Raw genomic sequence first — 21,605 nt, forward strand, 5'->3', positions numbered from 1 at the left:
GTGTCTATGTGTGTGTGCTCAAAATGAGAACAAGCGAGCAGAGTGAACTTGGCTCCCCTGTTTTTCCACGGCCGTTCTACATCTGCAGTTACATTCCTCCTCTAATAGAGAACAGAGCTCTGCTCCAATCTACTCGCAATAAAGAGCTACTGTTCCCATGCAGCGTTCACTGCCATGTGCGTGTGGCCACAGCTACTTCTAATGCCTGAGTCTTTCCACTCATCTTGTCATCCAGGCTGATTCCATATAGGAAGCTGATTACAGATTGATGGAGCTCAGGTTTCCCTTTAATGAGTCGCGGATCAGCCCGAGGTTCTGTTTCTGAGGGAATGATAGGGACGACCCAAGAACAACAAGCATGTTGTGCGTGGAATCCGCGGACTCTTTGAGCCACGACGACTCGGTCATGCTGTGTGAACTTCTGTAAGCAGAGGATGAGATTGTGTTTCGATTAAAATATCTGTAGCGTTCAAGTATGATCTAAGACTAAAGCGACTAAAAAAAGTGAAATTATTGCGATTACTCTCTCAACTTAAGCAACAGATTGGATATAGACCATGTGCAGGAAATGCTACTAGAGGAAAAATTACTTTATTGGTCACTGAACAGTGTACATATACAGACACATACTTGCTCAGCGCTGCAGCTTATCTCTCCGAGGCAGCCTGAAACATACAGATCAGATAGGACTCTTACAATCTGTTTACAAGTGTAGTAACCGTGGCCTCAGTTCTGAATTGACAATGACCTGTTTAGAGTAGTTAATCTGAGATCCCTGGGAACTAGTCGTTTACTCAATAACGTTTGTCAGGGAGTCACTCTTTGTTCCCTGAGCTTCAAATTGTTTCTGTCAGTCAAGTGCTCATCTCGCTCTCTCAGCTTTCATGTAAGCAGTTTGTGTCATGCATTATCCTTGCTGGAGGCCATGCTGCATGGATGTAAGTTCCTGTTAGATTTTGTGTCCTTTATCAAACATGAAGACTTGTCCCAAATGGTGCTGCCTCATTCTTTTAAACGTCACTAACTTTGAACCCGCCGTGAACGCTTTATTCACACCACCCACCATTACCTGGATTGCACATCCCCTCTGTGGAACAACGCACTGAGTCATGACTCAGTCAAATAATCATTATGGCTCCTTAAGTACCTGTGTGGAGAGGTGGAACTGGCAGTCAGAGTTGAGGAATGTGCTTCAATAAAGCCGCCTTTGAATGCATGCTCAGGAAATGTCATAGGAAGAAACTCAGACATGGAGAGACAAGACAGATGAATCTTGCAGCTGGCTGTGGCTCGCTGCCATCAATACACCTGATGGCCGAGTGGAGGGGTCTTTCCCGCTCCGTCGGAAATGGACCGTGGCCTGCGGTTTCTCTGTATTCACTCGAGGTGGTGTTGCTGTGAACTGTAGTTTATTACCAAACGTATCTCCACTTCTAATCTATACTCCAGAGCCAACAGTTAACTACTATGCACAAAACTCAAGTGTAGCAGCTTCTTCAACCTTTCATTAATCTTTATCTTTTTAAAATATCTCTAAAGCTTCAGCCTCAGTGTAGTTTTTCTTTAGAGCTTTGTTGTCAACCGGTGGCTATTAAAAACACATAAAAGGCGTTGTACCGTTGAGCCAGGCAGCGTATTCTTTTATTGCTATGAACTTTACTGTGTTGGCCGCCGTAGTTTGTTTTTAAACCACTCAGTGGCTGTATTTTCACTCTATGAGTGGTTAGCTGCAGCTTAGCTTTTGGCCTTTCCTGTGTTTTAACAGTTGTTTTAACAAAGTTGGTATTTCAAAGCACAAAGACATGCGCTCTAATAAAATAGTTTTTATTAGAGCTGTTGTGTGTATAAAAAAAATGGAAATGTTACATTGGGGATTCTGAGTGGAAAATTGAAACAATAAACTTGTGTTGCATAAAAACGAAGAGAGAAGGAAATAATGCAAACTTTACTGAATTTTCAGTTAAAAGAAAAAAATAAAAATAAAAACTCATATATATACTTTTATATTAATATAGATAGATAGATAGATAGATAGATAGATAGATAGATAGATAGATAGATAGATAGGTAGATAGATAAAGATATAGATATTAATTAGATATTCCCATAAACTCTTAACTTGTTGCATACATTGATGTTATGATCATGGTTTTCGTTAACCGAATGCATTCTCATTAATATGCAGTAATTTAAAATCAAAATAATAAAAAAAGTGCAAGATGCAGTACCTACAAATTCGTTATTAAATCTTCTGCTAAACAGTACAATAATTTGCAATGAAAACCTTTTATATATATACGTTTTATATATATATATACATATATATGTAGAGATGGTGTTGCTGTAAACTGTATATGTATATATATGTATGTGTATATATATGTGTATATGTATGTATGTATATATATATGTATATATACATACATATATAGATATAGATATAGATATAGATAGATAGATAAAGACTGTCTTCTGCTCCACCTTGCAGTCTGGCAGTTGCAGTGTAAAACCAGTCGGCTAAGTGTCAGGTTCAAACGCGGCAGCCCTTTTATCTCATCATTCCAACTCTGTTCCTACAGCCTGTGAGTGACAGACTGTGGACAGCAGAAGGTTGTCAGCTGACAGAGGCTGACTACCCCTGCGCCCCAGCCCCCACCCCGCTAACACACAGCCAGGCCAGCACCCCTTCAATTACAGAACAAACAGGACCAGAGCAACAAACCTCAGCAGCATCACCTTCCTGTCAACTGCCATACTATTCATACAAGTATGGATGTATGCACAGAAAAACTCAGGAAACGACAGCTGAATTACAATTAGATGTCACTCATCGCCATTGTCTGCTTTCTGTGTTCACCAAAAAAAACTGCTCCGTGTCGACGCACAAGGACTAAATTAGTGCCTTTGTCTTCGGGTTCCACGGGAATATCAAAATCTCAATTCATGTCGAATGAAATTTCAGCCAGTGTCTGTTGGGTGTGAGTTTAAAAATTGATACCTTAATGATGATCATGTTTCATTTTTCATTACCTACAGAATAATACCAATGACACCCAGCACCAGCCAAATGAAAGCTGTCCACTCATTTACTTAAATGTAATTAAGGGATCCCTAATTGAAAAAAAAAGAAGTGAATTATCCCCCACTCTGTATGAGTGGGACATTGGTTGGTTTGGTACATGCTTGCTACTCTATGTACTGTATATATATGTGAAACAATATATAGCCTACATAGTATATTGTATACATATATACTGTATGTATGCTTAATACATGGGCAAAAAAGTTCCCAAAAGCAGAACACAAATGAAAGAAAGTGAATGTAGCACAATCCAACGTGTGGTGTACAAATGTAAACAAAGTCGTGTGAAACATCTTGTTACGCCGTAACGTGACGTAAACCTCTAAATGCTATAGGTCGAGGACGCAGTAAACCGAGGACTCTTGTATATAGTATTTACCCTAACCCTAAATTGTATTTACGTACAAGTTTCCTCTCTCTGTTTCATTTTTCACTCTCTCTCCTTTGTTCTTTATAAGATGAAACCCAAGCCTCTGAACACGGCATCAGAATAATAAAATAAAAAATAAACATAGAGAGGAAGCAATAACTCGTGAATATTGAACAATCTGTGTAAGTTCCAGCCGAACGCTCACCTCTCTGTGTACTGTCTTTGTTGAATAATTGATCCTCCTCTTTGCAGTCTCAATTTGTCAAAATGAACAATTGTCCGCTCGCAAAAAGCAATACGGTTTTCACGGTTACCATCATGCAGTTCAGCAGCCGCAGCCGACGTTACATCTTATTTGTCACAGGGTTAATGTTTCATAAGAATATTAGGTTTTAGTCTTTGGTAAAGCCAATCTCACAGTTTCTTTTAATTCTCTTGTTGACAGGTATGAGATCAAGTACGACAAGGACGACTACGTGCTGAGGATGAAGAAGGCTTCTGTTGGCGATGAGGGCGTGTTCACCTGCGTGGCAGAAAATCGTGTGGGAAAGCTGGAAGCCTCTGCTACTCTAACAGTTAGAGGTAAAAAAAAGTCTCCATTTGTTCTTTTACATTAGAGGCCACAGTGATGTCTTTCACCACTTAGGTTTCCAGTGTGAGATTTGGATTGGCATTTGATTCCACAGAGTCTGAAAATGGAGAAGGGTTAGCACTCCCTCACCAGAGAGAGAAGAAAACAGTCTATGAATCTGTTTAATTATTTACATTTCCATGTGCAGTGTCGGCACACTCAACAACCACCCCTCCCCCCTTTTTGGTGGCCCGCTACCTACACTGTACCCTCCATGCTCTAACTAGCAAGTCAGCAAAGCCATTTCACAGATTACTGGTGCACACCAGCAGCCTCACACCTGGGGTTTGCAAGGTTAATAAAAACATTCTAACTATAATTTTCCTTCTTTTCACCACTCTTCTTCCCATTAAATTCAAGTGTTTAAGGTCCCAGCGGTGTGCTTTAGAGCAACACAGGGGGATGAAAACATAGCCTGGGTTGACTTTTTGCTGTTTCTTGTATGCTTTTTTTTAAGCTTTTTTTTTTACTCGACAGCAGAGGCAGATACAAGAAAACTCGAGAGGCTTTAGGGATTTTGGATTCCTACACCGTCTTAATGTAGCCTAGATGTTTTCTTTAGTTGGTCTTCCAAACATTTCTTCTCTTCCTACTGCCTCCTTGCTCTCCTTCTTCTTCTTCCCTGTGCATCATAACTAGTGATAAACACACCCTCACCTTGTCTTTACACATGTCATCTGTAGAACTGTAGATTTCATTAATGCCACGGTGAGGATTCAGTAGTGTGTTTCTTTCCTAAGGGCAGAATGCCTGCCCACTCAGGGACTCAAAAGCAATTGAACAGTGTTTACCACCTGTGGGCCTCTATTGAAGGACGCCCGACCATTCAGAAGTAAAAAGGACACACACAAACTGTCAAGTCTAGTGTCAAAGGAAAAAACAACTACTGAATGTTCTCTGTAATTTTTCCCTGTGATGAAAATGTGTTGACCAAAGCACAACATGTCATTCGTTCTGACTTTGATTTTTTTTTTCTCTTATTTTGCTCTTGTTTGTTTGTTCCGTTCCTTTTCTCTCGTCTTGTGTTTATGTTTTTGTGTCTTGTGTGTATTGTGTGTATTCACTCCTCCATTGTCGTGTCTCCAGCTCGCCCCGTGGGTAAGTACCATCCCTCTGATTTGATTCCATCCCGCATGCCCTCACCCTTCGTTGTGCTGCACCTGAGTGCTTGACAGTCAGCCGTCATTGCTTTGACTTTACTTTTATATGAACACAGGTGTTTGACACTCATCGCATTATCTGTCTGTAAAAGCACTTTTGATAGCAACTTGTCGGGCTCGTTATTCCGATGCTGGTAGATTCAACAAAATTTCAACTTGACTTTTAATTTGACTATGGTGTCAATACTTACACATTTTTCCAAGTACTCTTTTCAAACACCTCTGCACCAAGGGCAACAGTATGTCAAAAAGTTGTTTTTCCAACACATGCACTTTAATCAGTTCACATGATAGGAATATTTTTTGCAAACATCTTGAAGTTTCTGTGAACTTATGTTGGACATTAAGTGTCTCTTTTGACAACTTTGCTATTTAAAGGTTTATTACAACAACAAGGAAAAAAAATACATTTTTGACAGATTTGTGTATGTCTGTATTTGACATGTTCTGACAGTAGGTCGGTATGTGTGGGTGAATAAGTGCAACAGGAATGATGTGGGTTTTAAGCTCCTATTTAGATTTTCCTTTCAACATTACCCTAAGTGTGAAAGATGTAATTATAGGATTGCATAGTTTCAGCGATTAACCAGAAGGCTACTGTTACAGATGTATGACAGACTGTTAACTGTTGTAGATTAATCACTATTCAGTGGTCAAGGGTTTCAACATCGAATAAAGAAATATGTTTGCTCAGAGATTTTGTTAGCAGAAGTCTCTTTAGATTCTAGACCACGTTCTTTACTTTGAGTCCGTGGGCTAGCATTTTCAGATATTGTCATCTCATATGGTCCGGGACGTGTTTAACTTGCAAGTCTTCAGGCCATCTGTGGCTTTCTGGAACACAAAGCTGAGATCTGTTTGTTTTGGACCAGCTTCTGGGTGTCTGAGTCCCGCAACACTGAGCAGAGAATCTCATTTTATTTCCCTATAGATGGAGAAAAGGTCAACACGGGAGCAAATCTGATACACTTAAGATGGGAAATAGTCAGAAAAGGGGAGCAAAGATGGGCAAACAGAGAGAAAGGTGGGCTCTGTGAGAGTCAACACAAAGGGGAGCAGGAAAATGACAAAGGGAGGGGAGAAAAATAACGGCAGATGCGTGTGTCGAGACTGGCTGAGCTGTCTGAAAACCTGGGCACTGTCTCAGTGGCATAACTATGGTTGCCAAAACAGCAGTAGCTATTCTCTGACTGTCAAACTTTCAGCGCCGAAGAAGATGGAAGAAATTACACATTCACACAGCCTCTGGGAAGAGACAGTAATTGCTGTCAACGTTTGAATAAAATATGATTGAACGCTGGATTTTAAAGGAAAAGCTCCTGAGCTTGGGTTTGCTGAACGCATGTCTCTCTGTCCGTCCATTCGTTTCGACAGTAATTGCTGTCAACGTTTGAATAAAATATGATTGAACGCTGGATTTTAAAGGAAAAGCTCCTGAGCTTGGGTTTGCTGAACGCATGTCTCTTTGTCCGTCCATTCGTTTCACCATGGATGCTTTTTTTTTTTTTTTTTTTGCTGAGCCCTCTCCAAACCAGGCAGATGTGACGGGTCATGAATTAAATATGGGCACCTGGTCATGTGTTTCCTGACGAGGCGACAGGAGGAAAACTCTCAAATGTCGTTAAGCATTTAAATCAAAACATGGCCAGTGTGTGTCAGCTTGTTTTTTGTTAAGACTTTTTAAGAGAAAAAAATAAGTATTCAAATCTGATCACGAGCTTGATTTAAACATTTTCTGATTTTGTAATTTTAGAGCTCAGTAATCCATGTGAAAGTGAGATATGTAGACATATGACCGACTCTGTCTTATTGGAAACAGGTTTGAAGCTTTAACGTCTCTACAGTGTTGCTGCCACAGTAGTAGTCTGCACAGTGATTTGGCAGAGTTCCTGATGCAATTAAAATTGGGATTTAGCCACCCGGTGGCTGGAATGCAGCATACCAGTGCATGTACACCTAGCCCCCAGGGCGTGCGTCTTAAACATGTCATCCTTTAAATAGTATTTGAATATTTTGGACGTGTTTGCACAAAAAGAACTTTGTCAACCAGAAAGAACCACTGCAAAGATGTAAAGTTTACCAGTCCCTAATTAAAGAAAGGTCCTATATCATAACATATTTTACAGTTTGGTAGTTAGAGACAGATGGGAATCCTGGTAAGGTGGTTGATAAAAGTGATGTCCTCCAGGCTGCACACTCCAGGGTGTTAGACCTCATTCTTAGTCAATAGTCAGTATTGAAGTGTGTGGGATCAGACAGAAGAGAGAGAGAGGAGGAGAAATGAGATTTTGCCAAAGCGTGATTTAGTAGCTTTGTATCAGGCCCAGTGATGTGAGAGCCACAAGATATCCAAGCTGCGGAGGGCCAAAGGAGAAGGCAGTAAATCTGCAGCCATCTGCACTGTTCCCAACCATGTGTATCTTTGACAAATACACATCTCCCGAAAAAAAGGAATTACATGGAGAAAGCAGCCAAATGGGAAGAGTTTTCGTCTTAGTGGAACCAGCTGGCTTGTTAGTCAAAGGACTTACAGAGAAATCTGAGGAAACAAAGAGCACAAGATGTTGAATTGCAACAATTCAGTATTTACTTGTTTTATTATTTTACAACATAGTGCAAATTATATCTTTTCTTTGGAGCTGTCTAAAAATACTCTTTACTTCCAATAATTTTGACTAACTGGGACTCTTGTAGCATTTGACTCTCAGTATCAGCCTGAACCGTATTTCCCCCTCTATATCACTGTCATCTTATCTTAACAAACATGCCACTGGTCAGCAGGGGAACTTACCCAGTGACAATTAGAGGAAATAAATAGAGGTCATGGGTTATGCAGTAACTTAGGGCAGGTCAGAGTTGAGACATTTCCGAACGTTTAATACTAAAGTCTAGATATATGGCGGACCTATTTTAAGCTTATGTCCAAACCCAGAAGCCCTTGGTTTTTATTTATGACATTACTGGCTGCCACATTTTCCACATGCGATGAAGGTTATTTTTTACTTTCGCACCAGATTGTACTATGGGAAATATTTGTTTTGCTTCAGTCCTTACGATGCAATCTGCCTTCATCATACATGTGCTGTGAAGTAGACAATTAACATGGCTTGGCTTTGCTGGTTTGATGAGTATAAAAGAAAGTGGATGGGAAATTTGCTCCAACTCTTACCAATTCTAACCTGCCTTAACAATAAAACGGCACTTTTGTTGGACACCATCTGTCAGGTCTGTCTGTTCCCTGTCCCTGCTGTCTGCTGTGTGGGGTAATCTCACTCACCTGTGTGTCTGCAATTAGCCTCACTTGTGTCACCTGGTGCTCCCTGCATATATACCTCTCTCCCTCACTGTTTCCTCGAGTTGGAGAAGTTCATGAGTTTTGAAAAGACCATGAGTCTTGAGAAAGTCAATGATGTTGGAGAAGAGCATGCCTGTAGTCGATGTTATATTCCTGTGACGTTTTGTTGTTGCTCTTCCACGATATTTGCTGGAGAACCGGTCTGTAAACGATGCTTCCTCCCTGTGAGTTGTTGTTGTTTCACTGTAAATAAATCACCTGCTGTGCCTGAAGTGCTCCCTAGTGCTGCATTTAGGTCCAACCTGCTTCCTGCCTTGCCCACACGTGACACCATCAATGCCATCATGGTTAAATGTCTTGAATTCTTATGTATGAGCCTTAAATGTTAACTCAACAGGCCAACATTTTTAATCATCATCCTCACACTGGAGGTTTTACAATCTGCCTTTTACGTGAGATGCATTCTGATGCATCGTAAATGTTTATATGGAAATTATATACAGTATTATTATCCTGTAGCCTTTACTGTCTGTCTATACCTGTCTACAGTGGTGGGTGTGTCCAGAGCGCTCCATGTGCTCCCGTGTCGTCTGAGGTCTTAATGCTGTTGTAACAAGGCACTATGCCAAGTGAATGTAAATGTGGCTGCCATTCATTCAGCCTCAGCTCCAACTGGATGAATGGCCAACCTGGTCGTCATGGAAATGACAGTCGTTAGCATGGTAGCTCTGTGCAGCTTTCCCATTTTGATTTAACCACTTGGTTTAATGCCTGCTTTGCTTGAAATTCCCAAATCCTGTTATACCGTGTATGCTATGACCGGAATACATATCACTGGTCTAACACTCGTGCCTTGCTCTTTGACTTTTAGCTCCACCCCAGTTTGTCATCCGACCAAGGGACCAAATCGTGGCTCAGGGCCGCACTGCCACTTTCCCCTGTGAGACCAAAGGAAACCCCCAGCCTGCCGTCTTCTGGCAGAAGGAAGGGAGTCAGGTGAGAGCACAAACAACTCAGTCATGATATGTGGTTTTTCACTTTATTTCCTAAAGGTGAAACTACATTTCTGTCGTAGTCGGCACATTATTTCCTCTGGAGCTATAGTTACCAGAACTCAGCTCTTTCTTTGATTCCCTTGGTCAAATGCACAACTTTTTGTGGGTTTTTATGATTCCTCAGCTCTGCGCATGGTTACAGATACAGTATCAGTCAATTGGATCTTCACTTCAAACACACACCTTTGTTCTCGGGACATGTCGAACCACAGTATGCCAGGACAAAGTGGTGATAAGGGTGATCCCTCACTCAAGCAGATAACGCATTCAAATACCTGGGTGTCCTCTCAATACAAAACAGAAGTACCAATTAGGAGCCTGTCGAGACCTGTAGATAGACCAGAGATATGACTCAGCCCTGGCTAAGGTTCAAACACAGACGAACACCGAGGACAACAATTACAGCCAACCTCCCTTCAGCAGAGACAGTGTTGACGACAAAAACACTGTGTGACACTCAGCCACACGTCATGTACCAAATATGATTCACCCCTGAGTAATGTCCTGAACATGTTCAGATTCATATCCAGTGTTTTCACAAATGATGGTGCTTTTCGAATGAATGAACCACAAACACTCTAGGACTAGCGGTGGCACGTCTCTCCTCCCTCCCTTCTCTCCCCCCTCATATTTTGCTGTTTATTGATGCGTTTCTCGACCTCACGCGCGCTGACGTTTAAAAAGGTACAAAATCCCTTATTAAAATAACACATTACCCTTAATTAAGTACAGTAATTAAATTGGACAGCAGTCCTATCCATACTCCCGAGGATAATGGACAGTATATCTCATGTTCTGAAGAGGTGTGAAACCTAATTAAATAAACAATAAGAAAATAACTGATTAGATTTAATTGCGTTCAGCTAATGTGGGGGCTTATTGGTAGATAGAATACAACATATATAAAGTGGAGGGAAGGCAGGGCCTTGATTTAAATGGTTCTTATTTATGACACTTATTATTTTAGGACACATTGTAACAGAAACTATAGTATATTGATTTTATCTTAGCTAGAGAGTTAAACCCTTCTCTTGTGGGACTCCTACAGGAGGTAGGCTGATTATGGGATCTGAAAAAATAAACAGCTTTAACACAATAAACAAAGTCATGAAAACAATAATTCTGTGTACGTGCTTGGAACTTGCCTATCCAAAAAAAATTGTTTGGCTCTTCTGTTCATTTTCTGGTCTATGCAGTAGAAACAGTTTCCAGTAAAACATCATTTATCATTTTGTGAAACTCTTTTTGGAGTTGTGTTAATGAAAATTGTTTTACATTTATTTTAAGTCATGAAAAAAAATATTGGAGGGGTCTCCAATTGTAAATGCAGTTCTAAATCACTTTGGAATAAAAGCAAAAATAAAAAAGTAAAAATAAAAAAAAAGAAGCCGTGAAGAGCAGAAATAACTTCCGCGGCACAGTGGAGTCTCTGGTTTGGCTCCACAGTAAGACTAAAACCAACCTATCAAACTGTAGACAGGTTTGTGAAGCTGGTTAACCCTGTGATAGAAACTGTTGTTAATACTGTAGCTGTTGGCCAGATCTGTCCGTGTGCCCGACATGTACAGCATACACATGTGAATGGACCAAGATTTGTTTTTTGTCATTTCTCCAGGTTTTTATTGCTTCCATCTTCTCAATGATTGCCTGTTCCTTCTCTGCAGAACTTGCTTTTTCCAAACCAACCGCAGCCCAACAGTCGCTTCTCTGTGTCGCCCAGTGGAGATCTTACCATCTCAAATGTGCAGCGGACAGACGCTGGTTACTACATCTGCCAGGCACTGACAGTGGCGGGGAGCATCCTCGCCAAGGCTCAACTGGAGGTCACGGATGGTAAGGAGAATCTGAATGAGAGCACACAGGGAATACTGCAGTATGACTACAAGGCACACATGCTGAAACTGGTGCCTGTGTACAGTAGATGTAAACACAGATGTGAATTAAATTCAAATACTAGACTACCTCCCATATTCCAGATGCACTTCTCACAGAGTCGCTTTAAAGTAAACTAGGACTCAACATTTGTTGTTTTGTACAGAAGAGATTTTTGTTTTTATCATCAGGTAAATCAGGCTTTATACAACAACAACAAAAAATACTTTCCCTTTTCATTCCACAATCCAAAATGAACATATATTTGGTCACATAAATGTAAGTGTGAAGATGACCTCTGTTTTTTTTTTTCTGTGAAAAGTTAATTAAAATGTTCTCTTTTTATTGGAAAGGAAATAAAGTGTTGCCCTTGAGGTCCCTCCAGTTTAATGGGAAGCTCTTAAAAGAGAGGGTGAGGTTTAAGTCCTGCAAGAAGAGGTGGATGTGAACGGGTTAGTGACAAAATGACAGCATTTCTTTGTCCAGTCTGTTCCTCCAAGTGAGGAAGCCGTGACGGCACGATCGACACGTCTGCCGGAATACCTGCAAGCAGGAGGTTTGCAAGAGAGTTGCTTAGATACAACAGCAGATTGATCTGTGCTACAAATGTAACATCACATTTTATGGTCATAGTTTCCGATTGTAATGACTAAAATATGTTGAGACCTGTTTCTCAAGTGTCTTCGACAGGTTTTTATCATTGAGTCTTTGTCACGTTCTTGGTCTATTTTGCATATTTTTTGATTGAGTTTTTTTTAATTTTTAAACAGAGCAAATAAATATATAACCCAAATTTAATGTAACCTTAGCAAAAGGTTTAGTGCAGCTTAAAATCAGCTTGTCTTCTAGCTCAGTTATTTCATCCATAGAGGAGGCAAAGAAGCAGTTTGTGATCTGGTTCAATGTTTCTTAGAACTTTTTGACTAACCAGGAAATAAATAATAAAAGTTTAATTTGCTTTTTTGATAAGGCATTTTGAACCAAAGACTACATGAACTTTGGGTGCACCACTATGAAAGACTTCAGAGAGACCACTGATAGGAAATGGGAAAGTGAAACTAAATGGCTTATCTATCCATCCATCTTTGAGTCTTTTATCACACTGTATCAAACACCGTGTTTTTATGCCTTGAGCTTCAGTAACATTTAGGAACCCAGTCACCGCTGCTCTGTTTGACTATTTCCCTGGATCTTAATGTAATACAAGCAGTGTTGTTTAGTAAGTGATGAGTGCAACAGGCCATAACATGTAATCAAACCTCAGGAGTTATTTCAAATGTGAATGTACGTGTGTTTACCCATGTTTAAAGAAGTCAGTATTTTAATTTAACATCAACCTTGATCTCCGATGACATATCACCGTCATTTATTGCGTAACGTATCTTTATCTATTTAATTGGCCTGATAAGTACTCCAACTACATGTTTGGAATTTATTATTAATCTCTTTTTTTTAAATGGGAAGCCAACAAATGTTATTAAGGCAGGTGTGAAGCAAAAAAAAAAAATGGAGGAGGGCAGGGAACAGCGTAGAACGTCAGGGCCAGGTTGAGGTCATGGCCACACCTGCTGAAGTCTTCATGTGATTTACTACCTCAAGTCCTGACAACAGTCTGAGGAGTTCAAGGAGATGTGTAATGAGAAATTCCTCATCCAGAGACCTGAGTCTTCATCCCAGCTTCACCTCCATCCTCCGTCACTCCCGCCCGCCTCTCACTCATACATCAGACTGAAGATGGATTGTTGCGTTCTACTTGTGCTCTTGTATTCGATAAAATCACCTCATTATCTTTACAGCAAAACCAGCAGAGTCGTCACTGAGGTAGTAGGCAAAGATAGTGAAGATGATTTAGTAGTCCAACACCTGGTTGTAATAAATTACAAAGTCACTTCATGAGGTGCAATAAACTGTTCTACAGTTTTGGATTGTTCACAAATGCCAACTTACATCATGTATTTTGTCTTTGCTGTCAAATTGACCGTTTCTGTGTATGACAAAAAATAGAATGTTCAATATATAAGTTTTAGGGACTATGGCAGGCGCAGGCAAACTGTTTGACTCACGGGCCACAATTGTCCTAAAATTTGACGGGGGGTGGGGCGGGTACGGCGCAGATAGATGGAGCTTTCATGTGAACTAAGATAAATGACATAAAAGTCATGCATGAAGGCTAAAATGCTAAAATAATTAAGTTTGGCGGGCTGGATTAAAAAGCTGAACGGGCCGCATCAGGCCCACGAACATTAGTTTGCCCGTGCCCGGGCTATTGGGCGGTAACAGGGATTGTGGGATGCAGAAATCTTATCTTCAAGTGAAATGACCTCAGTTAAAGTCTTCATATATATATATTTTTCAGTAAAAACGATAAAGTCAATCGCTAACTCTCAGCAGTAGTTAGAATACAAGATGTCATCATTAAATATCAAATGCTGTACTTTACTTTACCTTGAGAACAGACACAGAGTATGACTGTAGTTAATTTCCTTATTCTCTCTGGTCAGATGTGGTCTAAAGATCCCACGTACCTTCAGTTACCTTCAGTCTGAAACCTATTAAATGGAGCTGACCTGAGGCCAGGCTACTGCACACAAACATTATGTGAAATCACTTCCTTTTTTATCAGGAGTAGCTGCTTAGACAGGGTTAAAAAAGAAGGTGGAGAGAAGGTGTAATAATGTGTTAAAAGGTTACTGAGGTAGACTTGGTAATTAGCCCCTGCAGGTCTGACATCATTAATCCATACCCTCTAATTAATGTGGGTTCTGTGATGCCAGGGGGACTCCACATTATTCAACTCCAAATATATAAACTGCCTGTGTGCACAGGTGCCATCTTTCTCTGAGGTCACCTCTGACATGTCGACTGTTTGTTCAGAGAAACCCACAGGCTTTTTTTTTGGCACATTACAAGAAATGATTTCTGCTCATGTAAATAGAATTAATCACTGTAATTATACAGATTTAGGTAGAACTGAGCCGAACCTAAACATATGTTAGAAAAAAAAAAAAGAATTTTTAAGGTAATTTTTTTTACTATAAGGGCTTGTTAGCAGTATATAGCCAATGGAACTGACCTTTTATTGTGTCCAACACTACACATAATGAAGTATTTATCCAAACCACAGTGAGTCAATGGGCAAAAATCTCACCACATAACTGGGCCACAAAGTCTAGAGAAGAGTATAAAAATACGGCTGCCCTGGCAGTAACTGGAAACTGCTTAGCGTCCGTCTGCCACATCAATGAAATGAGAAAACACTAAGTCAGCTCTTCTTTTCCTGCTTCCTGGAAATACAGGATATGGTCATTGTTCTGTGGTGCAATTACAAGACCTGCAGAGAAAATAGTCCACTTTATGACAGATCGCCACATCCACCCCCCCCGTGCACTTTATGATCCCTGCAGTCACGTATGAACTACAAAGTGATCCGCCTGTGCTCACATCGTTGCTTGTCTCTTTTTTCCTGCAGTGCTTACTGACAGACCGCCACCCATCATTCGCCAAGGCCCATCTAACCAGACGCTCGGGGTGGACAGCGTGGCACTGTTTAAGTGCCAGGCTTCGGGAGACCCCATCCCCTCCGTCAGCTGGCTGAAGGATGGGGACAGTCTTCTGGGAAAGGACGCACGCATGTCTCTGCAGGAGCTGGGCAGCCTGCAGATAAAAAACGTTAAGGTGAAAAGTGCCACCAAGTTTGTTTGTTTGGTTTCTTGCTTTATATGATATAATACGTTGTGCTTTCTATGTAATTTATATCTATACAGCAATACATTTTTATAGTCATGCATTCAGTCTATCTCTGTTTTTAAACTTTCCCTCATGTTACGAAAAAAATGATTAAGAAAAGAACAGAGGTTTTGTCAAAATGTTTCTGAAATTCTCCAACTAAACAAAAGTGTTTTTCCTTGTTAAAAGTCAGTGGATTCATTGGTCACCTCAGTTTCTGGAGGTGGAGGTTTTTTAGTGAAGTTATCCTTCAACTGGATGGAGAGGAGATCAATTCTAACCTTTATTATCTACATGCTGCTCCTGGCATCGTAGCTGTCAGAATGGCAAAGTCAGTAGAGTAAAGTCTGTTTACTGGTTATTCAGATGGGAAAATTTTAATGGACCAGATACTGTATAACAGCCCTCCCTTTAGATGTCACAGAGAAAATAATACTCTGAATCTGTTTACATCAGCAGAGTGCATCTGTGGTACCTGGGCTGCAGTATCACAGAAAAAAAAAACAATTTCCCCAATGGAAAGCTAATTTATTCTGCCTGCGATGTTGAAATGAGATTTGAATTCCATCAGAATAACATTTAAAAATGTGATCCCCTTAAATAGTAAACTTTATATCATTCAATTATAGATTCTATGTATTGTGTTTTCCCCATTTTAGTTCAGTTTTTTCGCCCATGGGAGACAACGATCTCCATGTTGTTAGTGAACTAAACTGGTTCTGGGAGTGACTTTCCAAAATCTGGGATGGCATGAACCAGTTATTTTGAGGCTCTCCACACACTAACAATTCACTGCTTGGTGAAAATGAGCGATACTCATCCACAGCTGAGGCGCTATGTGAGACTGGACTGACTCCAGCTGTAGGACTGAAACATGAGATTTGAACCCACGCCTGTGTACCGTACATGCTTATGCTAGATTAAATTTAAAAGGCCCACATCTTCTCGTCTGCACTTGGAAGCCTCAGTGGAATATCTATTACGCTTGACAGAGCTGCCGACCACTGACATGTTATTTAATAAATGGGGGGAAGGCATGGGGACAAAAAAAAAAAAACCCGCAAACAACCAAAGTTCCTGAGAGGGATGGCGAGTCCAGCCAGCTGTCATCGGTCCAGGGGGCTCGAGCAGCCCACCCTAAATTAATTAGCCTGCCTTTGTTGTGGTCAGCAGGACGGTGGAGACGAAAGAGTGGGAGTGGAATTGTGATGGAAGGACGGTTAATGGAAAATGGAATTCATTAGGAAATTAGTGTCAGCACTTTGAGGCACTCGTATATGACACACAATTTGGCCCCGACGAGGCTAGCTCGTGAATTTGCTCCATCACGTTGAGAGGCTGCATCCAGTCGGCTATTGATTGTGCTGTTCTCACAGTGTCTGAAATGATATTGTCTTCCCTAAAAACTGCCATTAGGCGATGTCTGTGTTTTCGTGTTTGCCTATGTGTGTGTGTGTGTGTAGAAGTACTTCCTCTTTTAATCACTGTGTGTTTTGATCTAAATCAGCTTTCAGACTCGGGGATTTACACATGTGTTGCCACCAGCTCCAGTGGTGAAACATCGTGGAGTGCTTTTTTGGAAGTCAAAGGTACGATGTGTTGGACAGAAGGACTGTATTTATGTTCAAAACAGCGAGCATTTTTTTTAATTTGACTAATCGTCATTTTGATTATGCTCTCTTTGATATCCCTTTAGAATCAGTTGGAGTGACTGTCTCCAAAAATCAGGATGAAAATGAACTCCCAGGGCCGCCATCGAAACCTCAGGTCACTGATGTCACCAAGAACAGTGTGTCCTTGTCCTGGCAGCAAGGAACTCCTGGAGCTTCACCCGTCTCATCGTTTGTCATTGAAGCCTTCAGGTCTGTGATGGGGCAACAACCTCTTTCTAATAGTCTGACTAAGCTCAACCTCATTCTGTTGAGTGTCTATACTAAGGTTTAGGGTTTTCTGTCGAAGTCTAGGGTCTAAGAGCTAAGGTAGCTAGCTTAGCACCCACAATCTGGATCAGACGGAGATCTGTCCTTATATGTAAAATGTAAAACAATCCACTCTGCCTCACTGATATAATTTCATTATACGTATAATGACTTATTTTATTAAATCTGTGTCCATTTTATAGGAATGGGATTAAAGCTCAGTAACAAATCTTTCATAATAAGGATGTAGGAGATTTTCTTTTTTTCATCAACTTCTTCTTGGTATTGATTGCGTTTTAACTTGTTTTGTTTTGTTTTTTTTTCATTTCTTGGACTGCAGTCAATCTGTGAGTAACAGCTGGCAGACGGTCGCAGATCACATCAAAACCACACAGTTTACTGTCAAAGGTCTCCGTCCCAACACCATCTACTTGTTCATGGTCCGAGCGGTCAACAGCCAGGGCCTCAGTGACCCCAGCCCCATGTCAGATCCTGTCAGAACACAAGGTAACTAAACATATTTAGAGTTGTTTCAAACGGTTTCATCACTTTAATGATGCTACAAACAGTTCATAAACATTCAGTTTGCACCGAGAAGGTCACTCTGAACCATCTTTAAATGTTGATGCTGCAGCGAAAGGCTTTATTGAAACAGTGAACAATGTTCCAGTCATATTCTCCATCTTAGATCCCCAGCTCCTTAAACAACACTTTAACAAAATGCAAAATAACTATGTCTACTTTTGCTCCATCAATAATCAGAAGTGGAAAAAAATTACTGCCTCCAAACCGAAGAAGATTTGATTACAGTACTGGACAGACCACAGTCTCCAGATTACAATGATATGATAAGTCCCGGGGAAAAGAAAATATAATGAAATATAAAAGTGTCTTGTGGCCACGATCTGTCAAAGTGAAGCCCAGAGTGCGTTTGTAAAACTGGAAAAAAAAGGAAGTGGAGCCTTTCATGAGGTGAAGGTCTTGAGATGATATATACGTGAGGTTATTGACAATGTCATGCATTGATGACAAATGGATTTTTCACTTCCCTTTAACTGTGTTTGATCTCCATTACACAGTTAGTGTGGCCTGTGATTCATGGTGCTGTTGAGGTGTTTAACAGAGATTTCCTTTTTAATTATTATTTTATATATAATTTACCCCTGTGACATTTTACCCCCTTAATTCTTTCATTCAGTATGTAACTCCAAATGTGGTTTTCCCCCGGCCACACTTAATATCTCATGCACTTTTTATTGGTTGTAATGTAAAACAAATGTTTTTACCAATGGGAAATGAGCTGCAATATAGTGTTACACTGTCAATTTCCCATTTAATATATCTGGGCTCAATGATTTGTAAAAATATGATGAGGAGGATTCCATCTCTGGGAGCACATTTTTGGTATACTCTTTTTGTCTTCTTATTTTATTTATTTTACTCTTCTCTGCAGACATAAGTCCACCAGCTCAGGGCGTTGACCACAGACACGTCCAGAAGGAGCTTGGCGACGTCATAGTTCGGCTGCACAACCCAGTCGTCCTGAGCCCCACAACCATTCAGGTCACATGGACGGTGAGTGTTGCCATATCACAATCAGAGTGTGAATCATTTTGGAATCTTTCAGAGTGAATCATAACACAAAAAGATCTCAAAGGAGTTGCCAGAAAATGTTAGTTTAATATCTGGTTTTCATGTTTCAATGGCTCAGTCTTTTGAAGTTTTTTTCCTTTAATATTTTTTCCAAATTTGACTCATAAAACGTCAAGATAGTTAATATTACCATGAGAATCCTTGTCTGAAGCCAAAACATAGCTCCTTCAGGCCCCTGTTGGAAACTTCACTCAGGTTCTTTCCTAATCCTTTGATATTCGGACCTCAAAAAGAGGAAATGTGTTTTTATTACCATGGTAAACATGAAAAAGATATCTGGTTGGTTCTTAATCTTATAGATTGTCATCGACTGCTCTTGTAAATATAGAACAAACAGTGAAAAAAAACATTAAAAGATAAAAATATAATATATACTTAGCCCTTTTTACTTGTAATTCAAGCACATGTTGAGAACCACATCATTCAGAAGTCTTGGCTGCTTTGCCAGGGGTTGTGGGGGGTGGTGGGGTGGGAGGGTCATGGATAGGACTTAAAACCACATTTGAAATAATCATCTTAGATTCATTAATTAAATGCCCCTAACTGCCGTTTTAACAAAATATTGCAATGCCCTGAATTTATCAGCTTAATTATATTTAATTGAATTTAAAAATTAAAAGCCACAGCCTTTACTAAAATGCATTTTCAATTCAATTCTGTGATAATGAGACATAGATATTACTTATGTTCTTCCGAGCTGAAGTGTTCATAAAATATATGCCCGGCTTTATACTAATTGTGGTGCTCTAAATCATGCAGATATTTACAGTGTGAACCACTCACTAAGTGGCCTGTGGCGCCGTTCTCCATTTTCAAATGGAACACATTAGCACTTTTTTCTGATGACATGTTTATTCACCCCTATGATAAGTCTCACCTCCAGACCCGGCTAATTTAAAGCTAAAGCATTGCCTTGTGATTGTAATGTACAATCAACGGGAAAAAAAATGGCCGTGCAATCAATCAGGGGGCCTTTTCAGTAAACAGAGGGGCCACTCCCACGGAGCTTTTATATTCCCAAATCATTCCATTAATAAAAGTCGTGTGCTAAGCAGGGGATCCATTTTGCTGATTTACTCGGGGCACACTGGCAAAAACAGCTGCTTAATATCCCACTTGAAAGCCTTGCTCACTTTTTTGCCCGTTAACAAGCCATTACAATGAGATACACACCCGGTACCCCACTGCATAAATTCAGATTTCCTGTCTGACTAAATGAGCCCAAGTTTAGGGAGGTGGTGTCCTTTGTGGGTTGAAGGGGCGCTATCACACTTCCAGTCTCTTCGTCTTTTCTATGGGACATATCTTTCCTTATCACCTCTGCTGTGTATTCGCCTCGTGTCCCCAGGGCGTCTGTGCTCGCTGCAGCGTGATATTTGCAAGCTCACATCCCATGCTAGATATGGTGAGGCCTACTTTCCAGTGTCACCAGATGGAATTTATTATACATCTGAGACATGCATGTCTCCTCAAAGAAGGCATTACTTTTTTTTTTCCATGGAGGAAGACGCACTCACTCTAGATTGGAGGCGGGTGTATACGAGGTAATGGCAGGGTGTTAATTGAGCCAGGAGTGTCATAGCTGAATGCAAAAGGTCCATTATACAAGTAACGGCCTCTTAACCATTTTAAATATGATCCGGTGAGGAAAATATCCTATTGCATTATCTAATAGCTGGCCCAGATGATGTGTACTGGTATCACCCAAGCGGTTCTCTTCATTGCTCTAAAATAATAATGAAATCTTTGATGGATCACGTTCACAGGTGGATCGTCAGTCCCAGTTCATTCAGGGATACCGGGTTCTGTACAGACAAACTTCAGGACTGCCCTCTCCCGGACCCTGGCAGACCCAGGATGTGAAAATTCCCTCTGAGCGCAGCGTCATCCTCTCAGGGCTTAAAAAGGGAATTGTTTATGAGGTCAAAGTTCGACCTTATTTTAACGAGTTTCAAGGGATGGACAGTGAATCAAGGACGGCACGGACATCAGAAGAAGGTAAGAAGACCAATGTATTATTTATACTTTATATAGTTAACAGCTTTATAAGTGAGGTTGTCTTGGATGGAATGTTATTATTACTTATGTTATTACTAATAATGCATCTGTGCCTGCACAGTAGCATGGTGCTAAAACAACAGCAATAACAGAAGCAGCAAAACACATTTTTTGCACAACCATTAAAAGTTCACTCCCTATCAATGCCAGCGAAATCATTTTACTCTTATTCAGTTTGCCACAACTGGGAAACCCCCGTCTCCTGGCCCTTGTGTGTCTCAGACATGTGACATTTTAGAATTGGTTATTTGAATAAGTTGACATTTCAGTATTCTTAGTTTCTTTAGCAGGACATTTTTGTACTACATTTGGTACCAGGACCTGAGCAGACATAGCTTCAGTGTATCCACACACCTGTGTAGCCTCCCTGCTCTGCTTTTCTATGATTGTTGGAGTGAGTGCCATTCTTCTCCAAATCCATCAACCAGCAGCCTCAAGTCTGAGTGGTGATTGGACACAACACAAACTGCCTCCCACCAAAGACATCTGTCACCGATGGCTTGATTCCTAAAGGCTATGACAAGGCCGCGGACCAATATCACACACACACACACTGGACTTGACCTATCCTGAAACAGCGATGCCCTTAAACTAAATTTCACCTACCGTTCTTCAACTTCCATGTCTAATGACTAAAGATCAAATGCTTTATATTCTTTGAAGACACACAGTCCCACGGCTGCAGAAAGAAACAAAACTAACCTTTTTCACAGGAGACAAAGACTGTTTTACATCAACATCCAGTATGACTGGCTTTGATAGAAGACAGTTTACACCCCGTCAG

At 40.5% G+C, this 21,605-nt stretch overlaps 1 protein-coding gene and 1 long non-coding RNA gene across 12 annotated transcripts in view; one reads left to right on the forward strand and one right to left on the reverse strand.

The window, feature by feature from the left end:
• The window catches only part of robo2 (roundabout, axon guidance receptor, homolog 2 (Drosophila)), a 279,131-nt gene that overhangs the window by 220,859 nt on the left and 36,667 nt on the right, over nt 1-21,605 (forward strand). For 8 of the 11 annotated variants that reach the window (XM_025055187.1, XM_025055192.1, XM_025055190.1 and 5 more), the window contains 10 exons: nt 3,898-4,034; nt 5,170-5,181; nt 9,410-9,534; nt 11,258-11,426; nt 14,935-15,140; nt 16,699-16,780; nt 16,888-17,053; nt 17,451-17,617; nt 18,564-18,685; nt 20,530-20,761. In XM_025055187.1, the coding sequence (XP_024910955.1) occupies nt 3,898-4,034; nt 5,170-5,181; nt 9,410-9,534; nt 11,258-11,426; nt 14,935-15,140; nt 16,699-16,780; nt 16,888-17,053; nt 17,451-17,617; nt 18,564-18,685; nt 20,530-20,761 (1,418 nt within the window). Of the gene's footprint in view, nt 1-3,897; nt 4,035-5,169; nt 5,182-8,596; nt 8,763-9,409; nt 9,535-11,257; nt 11,427-14,934; nt 15,141-16,698; nt 16,781-16,887; nt 17,054-17,450; nt 17,618-18,563; nt 18,686-20,529; nt 20,762-21,605 lie in introns of those variants that run through there. The other 3 variants (XM_025055188.1, XM_025055195.1, XM_008309060.2) reach the window with 2 other exon arrangements.
• On the reverse strand, nt 6,739-8,487 carry LOC112486966 (uncharacterized). Its single transcript, XR_003049604.1, has 2 exons — nt 8,413-8,487; nt 6,739-7,782 (listed from the first exon to the last, which is right to left on the reverse strand). It is a non-coding gene; the product is annotated as an uncharacterized LOC112486966 (long non-coding RNA).

This window comes from Cynoglossus semilaevis, chromosome 4 (genome assembly GCF_000523025.1).
Source record: "Cynoglossus semilaevis isolate Cse_v1.0 chromosome 4, Cse_v1.0, whole genome shotgun sequence".
Classification (NCBI taxonomy): Eukaryota; Metazoa; Chordata; class Actinopteri; order Pleuronectiformes; family Cynoglossidae; genus Cynoglossus; species Cynoglossus semilaevis.